Source organism: Aspergillus japonicus (assembly GCF_003184785.1).
Source record: "Aspergillus japonicus CBS 114.51 unplaced genomic scaffold BO86scaffold_85, whole genome shotgun sequence".
NCBI classification, from domain to species: domain Eukaryota; kingdom Fungi; phylum Ascomycota; class Eurotiomycetes; order Eurotiales; family Aspergillaceae; genus Aspergillus; species Aspergillus japonicus.
In genome coordinates this window covers 64,342-81,677 of record NW_020291722.1, presented here as the reverse complement: position 1 = coordinate 81,677, position 17,336 = coordinate 64,342, and the positions used below count along the sequence as shown (strand labels likewise).

The 17,336-nt window shown below is 52.1% G+C and overlaps 8 protein-coding genes across 8 annotated transcripts; 4 read left to right on the top strand and 4 right to left on the bottom strand.

Moving 5' to 3' along the window:
* Positions 1-47: 47 nt before the first annotated feature.
* Positions 48-1,011, bottom strand: BO86DRAFT_442158 (BTB/POZ domain-containing protein; the record flags this gene model as incomplete). The annotated part of the gene is made up of 3 exons (XM_025676290.1): positions 48-698; positions 759-894; positions 968-1,011. 3 exons carry the CDS (start codon positions 1,009-1,011, stop codon positions 48-50), a joined length of 831 nt encoding a protein of 276 aa, XP_025522850.1.
* Positions 1,012-2,338: 1,327 nt separating this feature from the next.
* Positions 2,339-4,583, top strand: BO86DRAFT_404194 (phenylacrylic acid decarboxylase; the record flags this gene model as incomplete). The annotated part of the gene is made up of 6 exons (XM_025673989.1): positions 2,339-2,943; positions 2,992-3,248; positions 3,298-3,529; positions 3,577-4,362; positions 4,424-4,497; positions 4,543-4,583. 6 exons carry the CDS (start codon positions 2,339-2,341, stop codon positions 4,581-4,583), a joined length of 1,995 nt encoding a protein of 664 aa, XP_025522849.1.
* Positions 4,584-4,896: 313 nt separating this feature from the next.
* On the top strand, positions 4,897-5,580 carry BO86DRAFT_324468 (UbiX family flavin prenyltransferase; the record flags this gene model as incomplete). The annotated part of the gene is made up of 1 exon (XM_025668475.1): positions 4,897-5,580. The coding sequence occupies one exon, from the start codon at positions 4,897-4,899 to the stop codon at positions 5,578-5,580; it is 684 nt and encodes a 227-aa protein (XP_025522848.1).
* A 955-nt stretch (positions 5,581-6,535) lies between these two features.
* Positions 6,536-8,215, top strand: BO86DRAFT_371811 (putative extracellular lipase; the record flags this gene model as incomplete). The annotated part of the gene is made up of 1 exon (XM_025670330.1): positions 6,536-8,215. One exon carries the CDS (start codon positions 6,536-6,538, stop codon positions 8,213-8,215), a length of 1,680 nt encoding a protein of 559 aa, XP_025522847.1.
* A 1,076-nt stretch (positions 8,216-9,291) lies between these two features.
* BO86DRAFT_413510 (FAD-dependent oxidoreductase) lies at positions 9,292-10,819 on the bottom strand. Its single transcript, XM_025674751.1, has 3 exons — positions 10,755-10,819; positions 9,949-10,695; positions 9,292-9,903 (listed from the first exon to the last, which is right to left on the bottom strand). Exons 1-3 carry the CDS (start codon positions 10,781-10,783, stop codon positions 9,558-9,560), a joined length of 1,122 nt encoding a protein of 373 aa, XP_025522846.1. The 5' UTR covers positions 10,784-10,819; the 3' UTR covers positions 9,292-9,557.
* A 530-nt stretch (positions 10,820-11,349) lies between these two features.
* Positions 11,350-12,127, bottom strand: BO86DRAFT_404190 (uncharacterized protein; the record flags this gene model as incomplete). Its single annotated transcript, XM_025673988.1, has 3 exons — positions 11,350-11,657; positions 11,789-11,906; positions 11,966-12,127. 3 exons carry the CDS (start codon positions 12,125-12,127, stop codon positions 11,350-11,352), a joined length of 588 nt encoding a protein of 195 aa, XP_025522845.1.
* Positions 12,128-12,561: 434 nt separating this feature from the next.
* On the top strand, positions 12,562-14,282 carry BO86DRAFT_324490 (cytochrome P450; the record flags this gene model as incomplete). Its single annotated transcript, XM_025668476.1, has 6 exons — positions 12,562-12,875; positions 12,925-12,955; positions 13,002-13,142; positions 13,187-13,316; positions 13,366-13,996; positions 14,120-14,282. The coding sequence occupies 6 exons, from the start codon at positions 12,562-12,564 to the stop codon at positions 14,280-14,282; spliced, it is 1,410 nt and encodes a 469-aa protein (XP_025522844.1).
* A 16-nt stretch (positions 14,283-14,298) lies between these two features.
* On the bottom strand, positions 14,299-15,280 carry BO86DRAFT_442146 (DUF3237 domain-containing protein; the record flags this gene model as incomplete). Its single annotated transcript, XM_025676289.1, has 4 exons — positions 14,299-14,518; positions 14,594-14,661; positions 14,777-14,986; positions 15,052-15,280. The coding sequence occupies 4 exons, from the start codon at positions 15,278-15,280 to the stop codon at positions 14,477-14,479; spliced, it is 549 nt and encodes a 182-aa protein (XP_025522843.1). The 3' UTR covers positions 14,299-14,476.
* Positions 15,281-17,336: the final 2,056 nt, after the last annotated feature.

Below are 17,336 nucleotides of genomic sequence, written 5' to 3'. Positions count from 1 at the left end.
ACAATATGCAGTCTGCAAAGCAGCCGCAATTAAGCCCAACCGCTTTGTCACATATCCAAAGAGTCAGACTCCTGTCCCCGCGCATGAGCTTCCGCACGATTAACCACTGCATTCAATGCTTGCTCCGCCGAAGCCAACCGACGCCGCAGCCGATCCACCTCATCCATCGCAACAAACGCCAGATCGCGCCCCAGACACGGCACTTGCTCCAGCAACTGCGGCGTCAAAACCCTGCCTCGGAACCCAGGGCCCGTGCGGTAGATTGTCTGACTGTGGAGGATCTCCGGCACGGCGCGCTGGTGCAGACGCACGTAGTTCCAGGCGCGGTGGTCGTAGATCTCTGCCATCGCCGCCGCGAACCCGCCCTCGTCCTGACGCAGCCACCACAGCGCGGTCGAGAAGCGGCCCGCTGCGAGGACTTGGAGACCCTCAATCTGGAAGTATTCAGCTTGAGCGTACACTTTTGCATGGAAGCACGCCGCGTAGCGGATCGCCAGCCTGTCGCGGTCAACGGGGTTGGCGATGTTCGTGTTTGGGGCGCGTGTCACGGCGGTGTTGTCGCGGAGCAGGTCGCTGTCGATTGCGCTTAGGATGGTGGCACTGCTGACGGTGTAGTCGCCCTTATACAGGAACTCGAGGACTCTGATTAGCAGGTAGGGCGGGGTGTGTGGGAGGTAGATGCGTCTCGTCCTGTTTATCTGTTCTCCTCGCGGCTTTTGTTAGATTGAATAAGCCTGGAGGCAGTGGGTGTACCGTACCTCAGGATAGAGTGTTGATTGATCAATGGCCCGAGCGAGGTGCCTTGACTGGGGATAGATGATCGGACGATGCGCGGGGAAGTACTGCCCCTCGCAGCTGAGGGTGATATCGCTGAACAGGGGGTTCGGGAAGTATCTGGTTGGTGGTGATGTTTATGTAAGTATGGTCTGTTGGCATGGATTCGTCCCCTGGGGCTCAGGTCGCTTACGCTGCTCGCTCTGACACATCTGGAAGAAGAGGGGTTTCGTTCATGGTGGCTTGTTTGTGGTTGGGTTGTAGTGTGGGAATTGCGGTCGCGTTGAGTTGTCGCCGACTGATGGCTAACTCGGCGAGATGAGGGTGAGTTGTGCAGAATATAGAAGGAATCACATCGTGTGTTACGGTATTCATTTGCTTCTACTGTGATTACGGGGTCTCTATATTTAAAGAAGTGCTATCAGGATAAAGTGAATACTCTCCGAGTAATGATGGCCGTATCAAGTTCAATATATGCTCTGCACGCTCACCAGATTACTCGAAAGAAGCATTTGCGGTCTTCAGTGCTGTGTTAGACTCTGTATGTAAGAGGAAATACTCCTGCATGTTTCTGGGGAGGTCAGAGACAAGTTTAGTATACAGAGATGTAGGTGTGCGTAAGATCATGGTAGAGAAATTGGGTTCTCTAGAACTGCTTGACCAAGTACCTAGTGTAGTACGTATAGTATATAGTATATCAGTATATCCTGGAAGGCTCGCCTAGAGAATGACGCCTGGATACCTAAGGCATCAATTGAAAGAGTGATGGGGAGATTCTCAGCGCAGATAAGCCCCGATTTTGCAAATGCGTGGTCAGCTGCAGAATTGCATAACTACCTAGTACCTCGACAAGTGCCAGCACTGCCTGTCATGTTATCAAGATGATGCATAATTGTTGTTCATTTATGCCCATAGCATAATATGAGTAGTGATGAGCGGAATGGATTACCCCCGCTATCGCACAGCCCGAGGCTCCGAGACCGGCTGCCGAGCACCGAGAAAGGAGCGCTTGCTGCCTCACGATTTACCCCTTAAAGATTATGTGACAACCTGCAGTATCCATTAATTCTTCCAGGAAAGAAAGATACGAAGAAGCGCAGTGCTCAAAGGACTGGGTTTAAAGTCTCTGTGCTCTTCTTTCGTTTGTCGCTATGCTTGCCGACCACGTAGCGCAGCTCCCGCGGCTCGCCCTATAAGACCATGCTGAGGCAGGCTCTGGTGAGATCGACAATTAGCGTCCCTTGAACTGCCGTTATCCTTACATGAATGAGCCACTATCGCAGCCATGCTTTTCCTGTATAAGTCACTGAGTGTCTCATGCCTCACTTGATCAAGACTTCTGTGCTGTATCTAAACTTTTCTTAGTCCTAGTTGTAAATGCTGAGAAAATGGCTGACTCAGCCGGATCCGAGCTTCCGGGCGTCCCGTGGCTGGTCGTCGGAGGAATGGCCGCGTCTCACCAAGCACTCTCACTCTTTCGGCGAAAGGATCATACACATAGTCATCCGTCTAGTATCTTGTGCCAAGAGATGTCATATTACCTGTCAGCATTTTGCGAGAAACAATGTCAGCACCTATCGATCGCCAAGAGATTGACCGCGTTCTGCAGTTGAAGCGCACTCAGCGCGAGGCTCGAGCATGCTACCCGTGTCGCCAACGCAAGGTTAAATGTGACAACTCCCAGCCATGCCGAACCTGTCGCCGACGCGGCCATCCCGAGATTTGTGTATATGATCCGAGCCCACCAAAACATGGCGGTGCTCGGAGGGCAAGTCGACGAACTTCAGCTACTGCCTCTCGCGACCCCAACCCACTCCCCGCATCACAGGATGCATCGAATCTGGGGTACCCGTTGCAGCCACTGGCACAGCCACCGGCTCCCAGCCAGACAGTTCTGCCCCCCTTCTCACACCTGCAACAGATTGACTCATCTCGGAACTTTCCGCCTGATGGCCCTGAAAGTGAATTTGTGTACTCTGGTGATAATTCGGTGGTCTCCATCCTGCGTAATCGTACACATGACGCAAACGGCTCGATGGCTCGTGAAGTGGGCTCTGTCCTCGGCCTCCAAAATACCTACCATAGTTATCCGTTCATGGAGTTCAGAACCCCCAGTGATCGATGGAATGAACTGCTTCGTATCCTCCCCCAGCGCGCCGAGGTCCTGAAGTAAGCATTCATGGCTCTCGGGTTGTCACTCTCTCTGACCGAGTACAGGTTCTTTCACTTCTATCGCATATCGGCGTATCCATTCAACCCTATCCTTGTAGATATTGAGCGGTTCGAGTTGGATCTCTGTTCATATCTGAATTCGCTGGCCAGTGGAGAACTACAAGATCCCTCTCGCATTTCTGACCGCTGGGCTAGCGAGAAGTCGGTTGCCCATATCAGCTTGCTCCTTGCTACTCTAGCCGCTGGAGCACACTACTCAGACCTAGAGCATATACAGCGCTCGGAACTGTGTCTCGATTTTGGTATGTACATCTCTAATTGTGTGTTAAGATGTATGCTAACTTCTCGAAGCAAGGCGCTCCTTCCAAGCTCTACGCTTAGCGAATTTTCTCTTCCGACCCACGTTCGACATTATCCAGTCTCTGCTCATCCTCGGAAATACACTGCAAAATACTGGTCAGTCAGATTCAGCTTGGGCGTTACTTGGTAGCACAGTGCGTCTGGCTCAGACCATTGGACTTCACACCGAAAAGAGCGTCGCCCATCTGCCAGACCACGTCAAGTCCAAAGCGAGAAGATTATGGTGAGGCACACCGGAATATTCATAGATTGAAAGCTGACCTACTACAGGTTCACAGTTGTGTGGCAGGACAGCCTCTTATGCCTTTGCTACGATCGGCCTCCAATAGTCACTGTCACCGGCTGGTCCCTCGACGACTCTGCTTTCTCGGGACGGGAATTGAACTACATGGACATGATGCATTTTCTTTGTCGGATCGCCTTGGACATACTTACAGCTAGTGAGATGGAGATGCAACAGCCTTCTCGGTTACTGGACATATTAGCCACGGTGGACAGCGTTTGCCAACGAGCGCAACCTCACCTAAAGAGCCTGCAAGATTGCAGAACTCTGCAACACAACCTGGAGCACTTGGCGTTGAAGATGCACATTGCTTTCGCAGTTTCAGTAGTCACTCGACCGGCACTAAAGCGATCTGGAGTCCGGGATTCGGCCCAGGACATGCTGCGGATGCGCGCCAAGTGCAGTCTGATCGACGCGTCCAACACTTTCCTCGAGTTTCAGGCTCTCAGCGTGGTGCCCCTGCGGACGTGGTCCATGGTGCACACAGTAATCAGCTCGACTCTACTGCTCTGCATTTGGGAGGAGACGCGCAACGATGCTGAGTGTCGTGACTTGCAGCAGAAGGTGATTGAGGTCTTTTCTGCCGCCGGTTCTGTGGGCTCGGTGGAGAGATCGGGCTCGGAGAACGGGCAATGGCTGTCGGAGAGACACATTCGGGCGCTGATTACCTTGCGAAACGCGGTGCGAACGGAACTGGAGCGGGAGAAGGAAGAGGGCGACGTCGGGCCACCGAATAATCCGGAGCAGGCCGAGACCTTTATGCCTGCATTCGGGTATGCGATCCACTGAGCCATATCCACGTGTGGGGCTAACGAAATGCTAACAATGGTGCAGGATCCCCAACGGCTTTCCAGATGTCTTGGGGCAGGACTTTTCGCCCATGTCCTATCTCGATTCGATTATGAATGGTAAGTCCACTGATCGTTGTGCATTCACATTGCTAACGGCAGAAGTCCCTATGTTCGACCTCTCCCAAGAGATTGATTTCTCTTGAGCCGGCTCCTCCGACTAGGGATGTATGACGTAGCTGGAACGTTTCATTTTTCGGCGCCTCTCGGCAGCCTCGGAGACCTCGGAGACCTCGGAGGCTCGGGGCACAATGTCTTCTGTGGTACCATAGCCCGAGTCAAGGGAAAGACATGTGTGAGAAGAAGCAACAAACTCGTCTACCAGATACCTGACAGGTCGCCACAAGGGATATATATAATCATATGGGAATGCCTCATCGGTAATAGTCATTCCTCAGGTACTCACAGTTACTCATCACACCATACATTTTCAGATACAAACTACCTGAATTCGCCCATATGTTCAGCTCAATTCTTCCCGGTACTGCTACACCTAACTCCGGTCGCTCCGCCTCTCCTCCTCACGATATGACCTCCGAACAAAGTCGTCCAGCGCACCCCGCGCCCACACCCCGTCGACGTCGTATTGTGGTTGCAATGACGGGCGCTACCGGAGCGTTACTTGGCATCAAAGTTTTGATTGCTCTACGTCGATTGAATGTGGAAACTCACTTGGTCCTGAGTAAATGGGCGGAAGCTACGATCAAATACGAAACCGATTACCATCCATCAAATGTCAGGGCTTTGGCCGACCACGTACACAACATCAATGACATGGCGGCACCGATATCGAGCGGGTCGTTCCGGGCGGACGGGATGATCGTGGTACCTTGCAGCATGAAGACTTTGGCGGCCATTCACTCAGGATTCTGTGATGATCTGATCTCTCGCACGGCAGATGTGATGCTCAAGGAGCGACGGCGACTGGTTTTGGTGGCGCGCGAGACGCCGCTAAGCGAGATTCATCTGCGAAACATGCTCGAGGTTACACGCGCCGGAGCGGTTATCTTCCCGCCCGTACCAGCATTTTACATCAAAGCGGCGGGTGTTGATGAGTTAATTGACCAGAGTGTTGGACGAATGCTGGATCTGTTCGACTTGGACACGGGAGATTTTGAGCGATGGAACGGATGGGAAAAGTGATAGGAGTTGTCTTCGGTCGCACTTTTGTTATTTTTGGGCGCATATACCTCTTTTTGAGTGCAAATGGGTTTGATTTAAGGGGCGTGATCTGATTTTACGGATAGACTTCGGTTGAATGATAGACCTATTTTTGGGGCCGGATGGCCTTGGAGAATCGACGAACCGCGGATGATTTTCGCTACCACGAACCTGGATTTTCATATGTTCCTGCTCTTCTCGGATGGTCCACTCGGAGACCCAAACAATCAACCTTGAATTCTTCACAACTTCCCCACTGAAATGTTGGGTCTGGGTCAGGAACAGCACTCAATCGGATAAACGGCAATGCAAACCCGACATCCAAAGCAGACAATGCTGAGCTGAGTCAACGAATGGATTGTCGACCAACAGATTTGACAAGACTCAAGGAAAGCGCATCGACAAATCCTTCGGAGGAGCTCCTTGCCCCGCATGGATATGATCACCGGCCCAGTGCGTGCAATAGCGGGGAAGGGGTGCATGGTCCCTCTCTTTCATCATGGCATTCGGCAGTTCAGCCCTAAAAGCAGCGACCCCTTCTGTTTTTCAAGGCATCTAGATTGTCTCAAACCTCGGTTCATGTGTGATTTCAAACAACCGCTTCTTCAGGATGCTCCGCTTCTCGACATCTCCTCTTCTTGCCGGCTTGGGTCGCGCCAGGCGCAGTCTCCTGACCGGCCGATCGTATCATGCCAATGCGACTCTTTCTCAAATACGATGGCGGAGAGGGGAAGACAAGGGTCTCAACCGAGGAGACACATGGGCAAACAAAGGACTGCGGCATCCTGGCTTTCAAGTGGACATGTCGGAAGGTGAGGACGAGGGGCTGCATACCAAAAATGGGTTCATGAGACAAAACGGAGGTCTATATAACTATCCAGCTAGATGGCCTACTGAGTAATATCGTGGAACGTTGAGGTTTGACTCTCAGGCAATCATGAAGGCCCCCTATCTTCTCTGCCTTGCTCTTTCGTGGGTGGCTCACGCGGTGCCCGCTCCGCGCGCCGCAGCGCCAACTGTGACCATTGCCAGTCCGGCTGCGACTGTCATCGGAAAAGCTGGCAATGTGGAAGTCTTCAATAATATTCCTTTCGCGCAGGCGCCCACCGGCTCACTGCGCTTGAAGCCCCCACAGCCGATCCAAACGTCGCTTGGAACAATTCAAGCGACTGGGAGCTCCAAGTCATGCCCGCAGTTCTATTTCTCCACCAGCGATTTTCCAGCCTCAGTTCTGGGTATCCTCGCTGACAACCCTTTGGTACAAGTTGCCACCAATGCCGGCGAGGACTGCCTTAACATCGACATTCGTCGCCCGGCGGGAACTACCTCCGACTCGAAATTGCCCGTGCTCGTTTGGATCTTCGGAGGTGGATTCGAGCTTGGGTCGAAGTCCATGTATGATGGGACGTCGTTGGTTTCGTCTTCGGTCGATTTGAACCTGCCTGTCATCTTCGTTGCGATGAACTACCGCGTGGGTGGCTTCGGCTTTTTGCCTGGCAAGGAGATCAAAGAGGATGGGTCTTCTAACCTTGGTTTGCTGGACCAACGACTGGCTTTGGAGTGGGTGGCCGATAACATTGCGGCCTTTGGAGGAGACCCAGACAAGGTGACCATCTGGGGCGAATCAGCGGGTGCGATCTCGGTCTTCGATCAGATGGTGCTCTATGACGGCGACAACACCTATAAGGGTAAACCGCTTTTCCGAGGCGGTATCATGGACTCAGGTAGTGTCGTACCGGCTGATCCTGTTGACGGGGTCAAGGGACAAGCGATCTACGACACCGTCGTCTCCACCGCCAAGTGCGGTTCCTCCAACGACACCCTCGCCTGTCTCCGAGACTTGTCATACGACGAGTTCCTCAATGCTGTGAACTCTGTGCCCGGCTTATTGAGCTACAGCTCCATCGCCCTGTCATATCTCCCACGCCCGGACGGAAAGGTGCTCACCGCATCTCCAGACGTTCTTGGGAAGGCTGGCAAATTCGCGCAGGTGCCTTTCATCGTGGGCGACCAAGAGGACGAGGGAACGCTCTTCGCCCTCTTCCAGGGCAACATCACCACAACCGACGAGCTAGTCAAGTATCTAGCCGACTATTTCTTCTACGACGCCAGCCAGGAGGAGCTCCAGGAACTCGTCAGCCTCTACCCAGACACCACGACCTACGGATCCCCGTTCCGCACCGGCACCGGCAACAACCTCTACCCGCAGTTCAAACGCCTCGCCGCCATCCTCGGCGACCTGACCTTTACCATCACGCGTCGGGCCTTCCTGGCCTACGCCGCCGAGATAGCACCCAACCTGCCTACCTGGTCCTACCTGTCGAGCTACGACTATGGCACCCCGATCCTCGGTACTTTCCACGGCAGTGATCTAATACAGGTGTTCTACGGGATCTGGCCCAACTACGCGGCCAAGTCCAGCCACACCTACTATTTCAGTTTCGTGCATGACCTCGACCCTAATGCCCACCGTGGCGTTTACCCGGAATGGCCCCAGTGGAAGGAGAATCGGCAGCTGCTGAACTTCGAGGCCAATGCGGTGGGTCTGATGGGGGATACGTTCCGCAACGGCACGTATGATTTCATTTTGGATCATGTGGATGCTTTTCATATCTAGCCATGTTAGTTGAGATGGAATATATATAATCTTGGATATATAGTTAGTAACAAAGTATAATGAGAAACCTTTTGGCCGAGTGGTTTCAACTTAAAGAAGTACAACACGGGGTCACGAACAACTTAAAACCCCGGAGGAGAGTGGATGCCACAATAGATGGCAGATGGGGCGCAGGAGAAAGAAACGTCTGCCTGGCACCTTAACTGAAAGACCATACCACCCACTTTTGAGGGTCGAGTTGCCGTTTCTCTGGTCGGACTGCACTCATGCCAACGAGCCAGAATGAACTGAGGAAAGAGAGTATCAATCTATTAGCAAACTGGGCCGTCGCAGAAGAAGGAAAGCAGTCCAGGAGTGAATAGAAGAAGAATAAATTTGCATCCTCAGGCACCACATCCATTCATTTCACGCAGGTTAGGATAAAGATCAAACGGGCGTCACGCTTAACAAACACAAGTAAGCCAACAAACAACTTTTCCCAAATCTTGTAACACATCAATCAGAATATTTGTACTCTCGTCTTCTTCTCATCTTACAATACCACAAACAACCAGAAATTTCCCTCCTGAAATACACTATTTAGTCCAGATTCTCCCGTCCACCGCGTCTTTCAGCATAATAACCGACGCTGCCCTTCGCACCAGAACTGGCCATGTCATCCGCCAACCCAAACCTTGGCGCATCTCTGCATGAAATGACCAAATCCGGGGAATACTGCGATCTCCGCCTCATATGCGATGACGGCTCGGTCCAAGCACACAAAGCGGTTGTGTGTTCGCAGGTGCCGGTCATTGCAGCCGAGTGTGCTGAGAACAACGTGGTAAGTCAATCCAAACCCGGGCTTCTGTTTATCAAGTATGCATATCGTATCGATATCACCTGACAGGGATCATACGCGACAGATTGGGTCTTATGCCTGTGATGGCTTCGATATCCTACCGTGGCAAGGGGGAAGGAACTTACAGTGTGCTGCACGTCCTGTAAGGGTCATGTGGCGTCGTCGTCTTCACGCGCTGCTTGAAAGAGCGCATTTGGACCATGTCCTTGAACTTGAAATTCCATCTCTCATATGGGTACACTTTACTAGAGAACTTGTTCTTTCTCGTCTTGGATATCTCATCGCTAGAGACAAAGCCAGGATACCTCGCTCACAACTAAATACAAATGTGCTCTGCTTGTCTCCCATGTTCTTCTTCACTGTCTTCACAACCTTGAGGGTCAAATTGCCCATTTCCTTGATCCTACTGTAATTCATGCCAACGAGCCGAAACTGGTCTCTCATTATGCAGGTAAATTCGGGCATCAGTTGTCCTGATATCGAAAAAGATTTCGCGCGGAAATATCAAACCTGGCTCTTCTCGATGCACGAGTTAACCATGCCTTCTACCCGATCCGCAATACCCCAGCTCAACTTGTACCCGCTTGGACCAGCTCCATAGCAATGAACCACCGGAACAGACTTCTGTTCGTTCTTCATACCATCCGCAGCTGTATCCTGGAAGACAAGATGATGTTTCTCCAGTCGCAGTCCGCCATGTCGCATCGGCCGTCGAGCAATATACACCTCACGAACATCGAATCCCAGCGTTGGGCTGGTGCGATCCTCTTGACCCTCCAGTAATTCCGGGCAAAGTGCTGCAGCTCTTGAAAGAATAGAAGTTGTCGCGGTATCGGAGATGGAATGCGACCTAAACCATCAGCACCGGGCATAAAGAAGCAAGCGATGCACGTACCAATTATTCGGCTCCTTCGTCCCACCGATAATCGTGCCCCCGCCACAAGGCCTAGGAATAATGACGGTCGTCGATCCATCAGACCAATGATGGCTCACAGTCTTGTCACAGCGATTGGCAACCGCGATGAACTGCCCTCGCGAGGGGTACGACTGCGGATCACTGAAGCCACGCCCACTGGCGTTGACGACCGCAAGGATACCCGTATCCTCGCGATCCTGTTCCCGATACACGAAGACCGCCTCTTCAAGCGCTGCCAGGTCCCGACGAATGAACTTGACACCGAGTTTCTCAGCCTGCCGTTCCAACCATCGTAGATACACCGGCGAGTTCAGCACCCAGGCGGTATATGTCACTCCAAGCCTGACCGAGCCATGACCCCCGGGAAATTCTCGGGGCTCGAGAATGCGGAAGCCGGGCCACGAGGCGTAGCCGTTTTCCTGGGTGAGCTTGGGGTCGAAGTAGGCCGGGTCCGCCACGTCGAAGTATTCCACGCCCGGGAAGAATTGGACGCTAGCCTCGGGATGGATTTGCGACAACCGTTGAAGCTCTTGGTAGGTTGCTCGCATCAGCATCTCCTCGAGACGGTCCTCGGGCTTGATGCTGGGGACAGGTCGGAAATGTGCGCCGGCCCATGGGGAGGCATAGTCGATGTGAAAGTCGCCGGGGAGTTCTCGGGAGACGATGGCGACGCAGTGGCCGCGCTGAGCGAGGCGGATGGCGCAGCTGAGTCCGATGACTCCTGCGCTTCGTGGGTCTCAGTGCGTCTGGCTTTATTCGGGGTGGATACTGCATGTTAAGCTTACCCGACAATGATTATGGAACCTTTATTCATGGTGCTGTTGGTGAGAAACGCTACCCAATAAATGGGATGATCTGGAGAGATACAATCTGCTCCAGGTTGGTGTGTTGGTGTGTTGTCGGTGTCTCGATTGGGTGGCCCCGTGACCTGCATGACTCACCGTAGCATCCTTCGAACAGCCAACGAGGTGACTGGTAACCATGAAGCCATAATTATGGTATTCTCTGAAGATTACGGCTCTGAAATATGCTCTCTTCCTAGAATATCACTTGTCTCTATTTCAGTCTTGTCTAGTCGATCCCGTCCTAGGCATAGTGTCGCTTTTTGACAGCTGCATCATACAACCAGAAATATCATATCATTTTGGCTAGGACAGATGTGTAGAAAGCCACTCCGAACCAGCGAGACACGTTGAAATTCTTCGCAGCTCTTGAAACAAAGAGCGCGTCTTACAGACTTCTGATACTGCAGGAATTGCACCGTACCGTACACTGAATCCCGTCAACGTGCTCGTGGGCCGTTCCACATCGATCACAGGACCATGAGATCCGGAGTGAATGGTGACTGTAGTAGCTGTAGCTGCTCACTCTGACTTGGTATTACGCCTTTTGGAGTTCCAGAGCGAGGCCCTGTACCTTCTCACGTGCTACCTTGAGATCGTCTTCCAGCGATTTCAGCACCCGGTAACATAGCTCATCCGAAAAGAGCTCGCTCGGCCGATCGGGATGTATGAAATCATCCAGATGATTCAAGACTGTAGTGACCATCAGATTGTGTAGAGTCTCATCGTTCACTTGGAATGCTACATCGATGACATCTACAAACCTGGCTGGAGACCATGGTGTCGTGAGAACCTCATTCACTTTCACGTGGACTAGGTCCCGCAGCGGTTGTATATCAAAATAATCTGCGATATCAGTGCTTCGGATAAGCTACGGTCATTTGCCAGGTTCAATTCCCCTGTTCGAATTAGCCCATGCCCCATCAAGTTTGTGAATCGCCGATGAAGTGACACAGAAAGAATCAAGGGACCCGTACCTCCATTATCACGCTCCTCGGTCTTTTTACTATAGTTCCCGGTATAGAGGTATTCTACCAGAAGACCCACAGTGGATGGTTCAACTGATACGAATGAATAAGCCCGAGTCGACGTCTCCTTTGGATTGAGAGTTAGGTTAGCGTAGCTTGTCTGTGATGGAGACTGACCGCACTCACCTTGAAACCCCCCTCACAGGAAGCCTTGATGGCTGGGACCTGCGGATAGACGATGACTCGATGGACGGGGAACTTGGTGCCCCGGCACTCTAGAACCAAGTCGGTGTATTGTTCCTGTTGAGCCGGCTCATACTGCATCAGTTGTGGGTTCGTAGTAGCCATGCTTATTGATCGATTTAGAATCTCCTGAGTTTCTACAAGCAGAGTGAAAGTACAGCGGGTCATTCGTAGCCAGGCGCCTTGAGAGAACTTTAGCATAAGACATTGACTGATTAGGTCCGAATTCCGTGATGAGCTCATGATGCGCCACTCCTTGTGCTCGGAAAATCTGGGGGAGATATGGGTAAATCCGTGGAGAATAACTTACATCCATTCGTTGCCTTGCCCTCCGTGCTTTACCTTGTTCTTATCCTTATCACAACCCCGCATGATAGCAGCCGATGCATGCTGAATCCATCTCTTACGGTTTCCCTTTGCGGATAGCTCGCTATCTTGCTGATATTTCTTATCAGTACGGCATGTACTATTCATCAGTACTTATAAGTATTGATAACTTCTCAAAAGAATGGCCCAACGCCAAATAAGCAATATCCAAAATGTTATCAATCTGGGTGGTAGCGGCCCTTGTATTATGTTCCTTCTTTGTCAAACGACTTCATTCTCCCATTGCCAAAATACCCGGCCCATGGCTCACCAAATTCACCAGCCTACCGATCAAGTACAATGAGTTCACCACCAATCGTCGCATGTATATCCACCAACTCCATAAAAAATACGGACCTGTCGTTCGCCTAGCCCCGAACGAGGTATCATTTGCATCTCTTGACGCCATCCGCGAGATCTACGCCTCGGGCGGGAGCGGCTACGATAAGACCGAATTCTACGACATGTTCCGCCAGTTTGGGGTCAAGTATGCTGCTTCGTTGGTGTGTGTAGTTTATTCTGCTAAAATTTGCTAGAACTATGTTTTCAACGCTCGATAAATACTCGGTGTGTAATCACATATTCCACGAGAAACAAGGCTAACAGTGAGCAGCATAGTCAGCGCAAGCGGGAACTGGCTGATAGGTATGCTATGTCGAATATCCTGCGCGAGAGCCACGTATCGGCCATTCGCGACCGAGCCCAGGCTTTTCTTTCGAGGTGTACCGCCGTGGCAAAGAGTGTAGACGTTTATGTACGCATTCCCCGTTGTGACAAGGTTTACGCTGACAGTTTCAGATCTTTCTCCATTGCTACGCCCTTGATTGTGTGACGCACTTCATGGTCAGCCCAGGAGGGCTGAATTCTCTCACCAACGAGAAAGACTTCCAGATCATGGAGGAGTTGACCTACCATCACAGCCTGCAGAGTATGTTTCTCAGCCAAAATGCGACAAAGTTCTGTACTCACCTGCGCAGAGAACCTTCTTCACTACTACCTCCCCGCACTCACCCCATACTTCCCCAGCTGGGTCAAGCCGCGTCGCGCGCCCAAGACCAATGCGTACGTCCAGGGTATCACAGCGCAAGAACACCCAGACAGCCAAAGTCTTCTCGGCCGTCTCACTCGAAAGGACTCTCCACTGAGTCACGATCAAGTCGCGGCTGAATGCAAGGACCACATGGCTGCCGGGATTGACACGACCGGGGATGGATTGTGCTTTCTTATGTGGGAGTTGTCCCAACCCCAAAACCGCAAATTCCAGGACAGACTCTACGAGGAACTGCATACTACGACACCGGATACCCCGCTCGACAAGCTGATTTACCTTGAGGCGGTCATCAAGGAAGGACTGCGCTGCGCGCCGCCCATCCCGATGTCATTCCCTCGGTATGTTCCGAGCGGCGGACGGACGATCGATGGGACTTTTGTCTCCGAAGGGACGATCGTCAGTTGTCAGCCGTATACAGTCCATCGATTCGACGAGAATGTTTTTCCTGAACCGGCTCGATTCAATCCGGATCGATGGATGGACGAGAACGGAGCGACAGAGCGGAACCGGTTGTTCTTTGCTTTCGGGACTGGAGGGCGGGGCTGCACCGGGAGAAAGTAGGTCCTGCGCTTGTTTTGTTTCCCCCTTAAATCCTCTTGGCAGCTTTGTTTGTTTTCCTGTCAGTTGGTTCTTTGCTTTTCGCTTCATCTCGAGGACCAGAATATGCTAACATTCTGCAGTCTTGCTACGGTGGAGATGAAGATCCTCCTGCGCGAGGTCTACTCGAGGTATCGCACTACGGTCGCAACTGATATGACCGGATGCATGGATATTGATGATCAGATAATCTCATCGCGACCGAAGGGGCAGACATGCAGGTTGAGCTTTGCGGCTAGAGAATAGATCAAGTTAGGACATGGTCTGTTATTATGTCGGGTTGCTATATACAATGCCAGCATGGAGGGCTAAAGCATCATCCTGCATTCTCCATCTCGATAAGCAACCTTGATCACGCGTTTCTTCTCCACCTTTTAATACTATTCAGGAGTTGTACGCACTCCGACTTAGATCCCAACCCATGAGCCCCCAACCAAGCTCTAAGCATCCAAGAACGTCGTCGAATTCCAATCGGAAGCCATCTAGCATCCACATCAGCACCGACCACTGCCATCCAACCCAGCCTCCCTCCACCCCAGGAAGAGAATGTTACTCACATTCCAAGCATCAATCCTCAAGATCGACGTCGAATTGACATCCGCCGCATGCGTAAGCACCCCGATCGCTGCATAGCCCATTAGCAACACCGCACCACGCAGCACACACGAAGACTCCCAACCCCCACCCAAATTATCCCCCCTCCTCCTCCTCCTCCTCCCCAAAGAGAAATTGATACATACCCACAACATTATTCAACCAATAATACCGCCGACTGCCCGTCTCAAACACCAAGCGCAGATGCAACTGCCCGCTCGGCGCCTTGGGCCCGGACGTCTGGATGAAGATGTCCGCCCCGTCGTCGGTGCGGAGGTTGTACCGCGTGTCGGCGGAGAAGATGCCCGTGGCGGGGTCGACGAGGCCCCAGTCGGCGCCGACATCGAGGATTTTGCCTGCCGGGCTGGTCAACACATGACGGAGGCGAGTGTAAAGGGTGAGCCGGGGGGTGGACCCGTACCTGATAGTCGTGGGCCGGTGAAATTGCCGCCCACGATGGGGATGGCCTTGCGGGTGCCGTGGGGTCCCGGGGAGAGCATGAGGGTTGCGGTGCATTCGACGTAGGCGGTGTAGAGGAAGGAGAGGGCCGGGGCTGGGGGTGGGGGTGAGGGTGGAGGGGGGGTTGTGGCGGTGACGAGGGATATGGATAGGGCGGTGGGGAGCCAGGTCGCGAGGGCTGGGAAGTGCATTTTCGTAGTTCTGTGGGGCTTAGACAAGCGGTGGCAGAGGTGATTGAGTTCAAGGAGTTGAATTGATGCATTTTGGTTGTTGCAGAAGAGGTTGATATTTATGAGCCTCAATACTACAGATGATGCCTCGGGCTGTAGGATGCGCGGTATTGCTGTATTATATTACTGTAGTTTACGGTGCATGCGAGGTACAGGAAGTCCCGTCTACCCAAGCCGAACGGAAAGTTGGATGGAATCGTTGTATCCACTGTGGTATGTACCTAGACGATCGGGACTCGATACGGGGTTTCCCCGCATTCTAACCGAGTGAGCCGTGCTTTACCCCGCATTTTGTTGCTTGAACTGGAGATTTGGTAAGCAATGCAACTATGCAGGATAAATACACTTGTGCAATAATAGTCGACAGACCATCTCACAGTGTACCCAACCCTAGAACACTCCCCTGCTGATCATGCAGCAGTGCTCTCGGTATTGAAACCATCTCCCAAACCACCCCGACACCAGTGAATATACCGAATATCTAAAGCGTCGACCGAAAAACCCCACCATCATTCGAACACGCATCCTGATCCGACACGAAGATCCCCTTACATGCCCCGAGAACATTCAGAGTCATGGAGCAGTCCACCACAATGTTGCCCGCGGGATTGGGGTCGGAGCAGGGGCAATTGTGGATGGCCCGCAAGTAGCCGCAGTACGCCTGCACGCCTGGCGGAGTCACCGACGCAGGTGTCTGTCGTCAGGATCTTGCCGAAGAGAATGTACCGCGTTGTCACGGAGATGGTGGTGTGTTCGGGAGGGGAGGGGGGTGCGGCGCGTGTGGTTGCTATGAGGGCGAGGATTGGGAGGAGGGTTTCTTATGTCAGTTGTTAGTGAGATGGTAGTTGGTGGGGAGGAGGAAGTGGATTTAATTGTAAGAGTATTGAGTGGGATGGGGGGTTTTGAAGAGAGGGGTGACTGGGTAGAAACGATTGTTGATTTACCGATCTTCACCGTTGATGTTCCTCGAAATCGAATCGCTTTTATGATGTAGTGGTATGGGTGTAGTGACTGACGCTTGACTCTGTGAATGCAGTGAGGAAGGGAGATAGTTCACTGAAACTTATCATCACTCCCGATGATAGGGTTCGGTTCTGAATGTAATATTATATCTGAGACCCGAGGCCTCGCAGCTGCACGAGATGACGATGGGCCGGATCGAAACATCGCCATCCCTGTCCATTACTGGATATCTAAAGGACCCTATGATCGGGGCCTTAATCACGCTGCTTTCAAGTCCTCGAAGCACAAACAACCACATCCATCTAGACAAGGATGGCTGGACGATGTCTAAGTGCAGGTGGTGGAAGCATTAACCAGACACACTGACTTCGCGGAGCTCATTGCTCCTACTCTTACCCAGTCATCAGATAGGATCATTCGCCTGACACTGGAGTTTCACCGAATCAAAGCAGTAGGGGGAAGTCATGCGATGCTTCTCCAGAAACATACCACGAAGATCATTGTTCTTTTCAGGCGTGACTCAGGATCGCCTTCTGAAATAGCGGTCATAGAGCGGCATACTGTGCCAGAGGACATCTGCAGATAAACACCTCACTGCCATTTGCTCCGATGACGGACTCGTTATGCTCATGAACTATTTTGCCAGGAGAAGTTGCTTTGTTGATTACACAGGTATATATATTGCATATCTGTGACTCTATTCAAAACATTTGCAGCATGAGCCGTCTTATCATGTGACTATTCCAGAAGAATGCACTGCCACTCGCAGGAACAGCCGCAGCAAAGTATCTTTCCGCGAGCAGCGACGACCTACCTGGTGGTCTTTATGGTCTAAGATGACGAGACTTCACTGATGGCTTGAAGCGACATGGACCTTCGCCAGCGACAAGGCAGACTATGCACTGAACTGGGGACGCTCAAGCTGTCAAGCTTCTCAATGCTGTACTGTAAAGTCTCCCCTGAGTTGAATGAGAGGGCATATCGGGAATCTTAGATTGCGTACCCTGTGCGATAGTAAAGTACCAATTCATGGGTAATCCGAGAATTCGAGTTG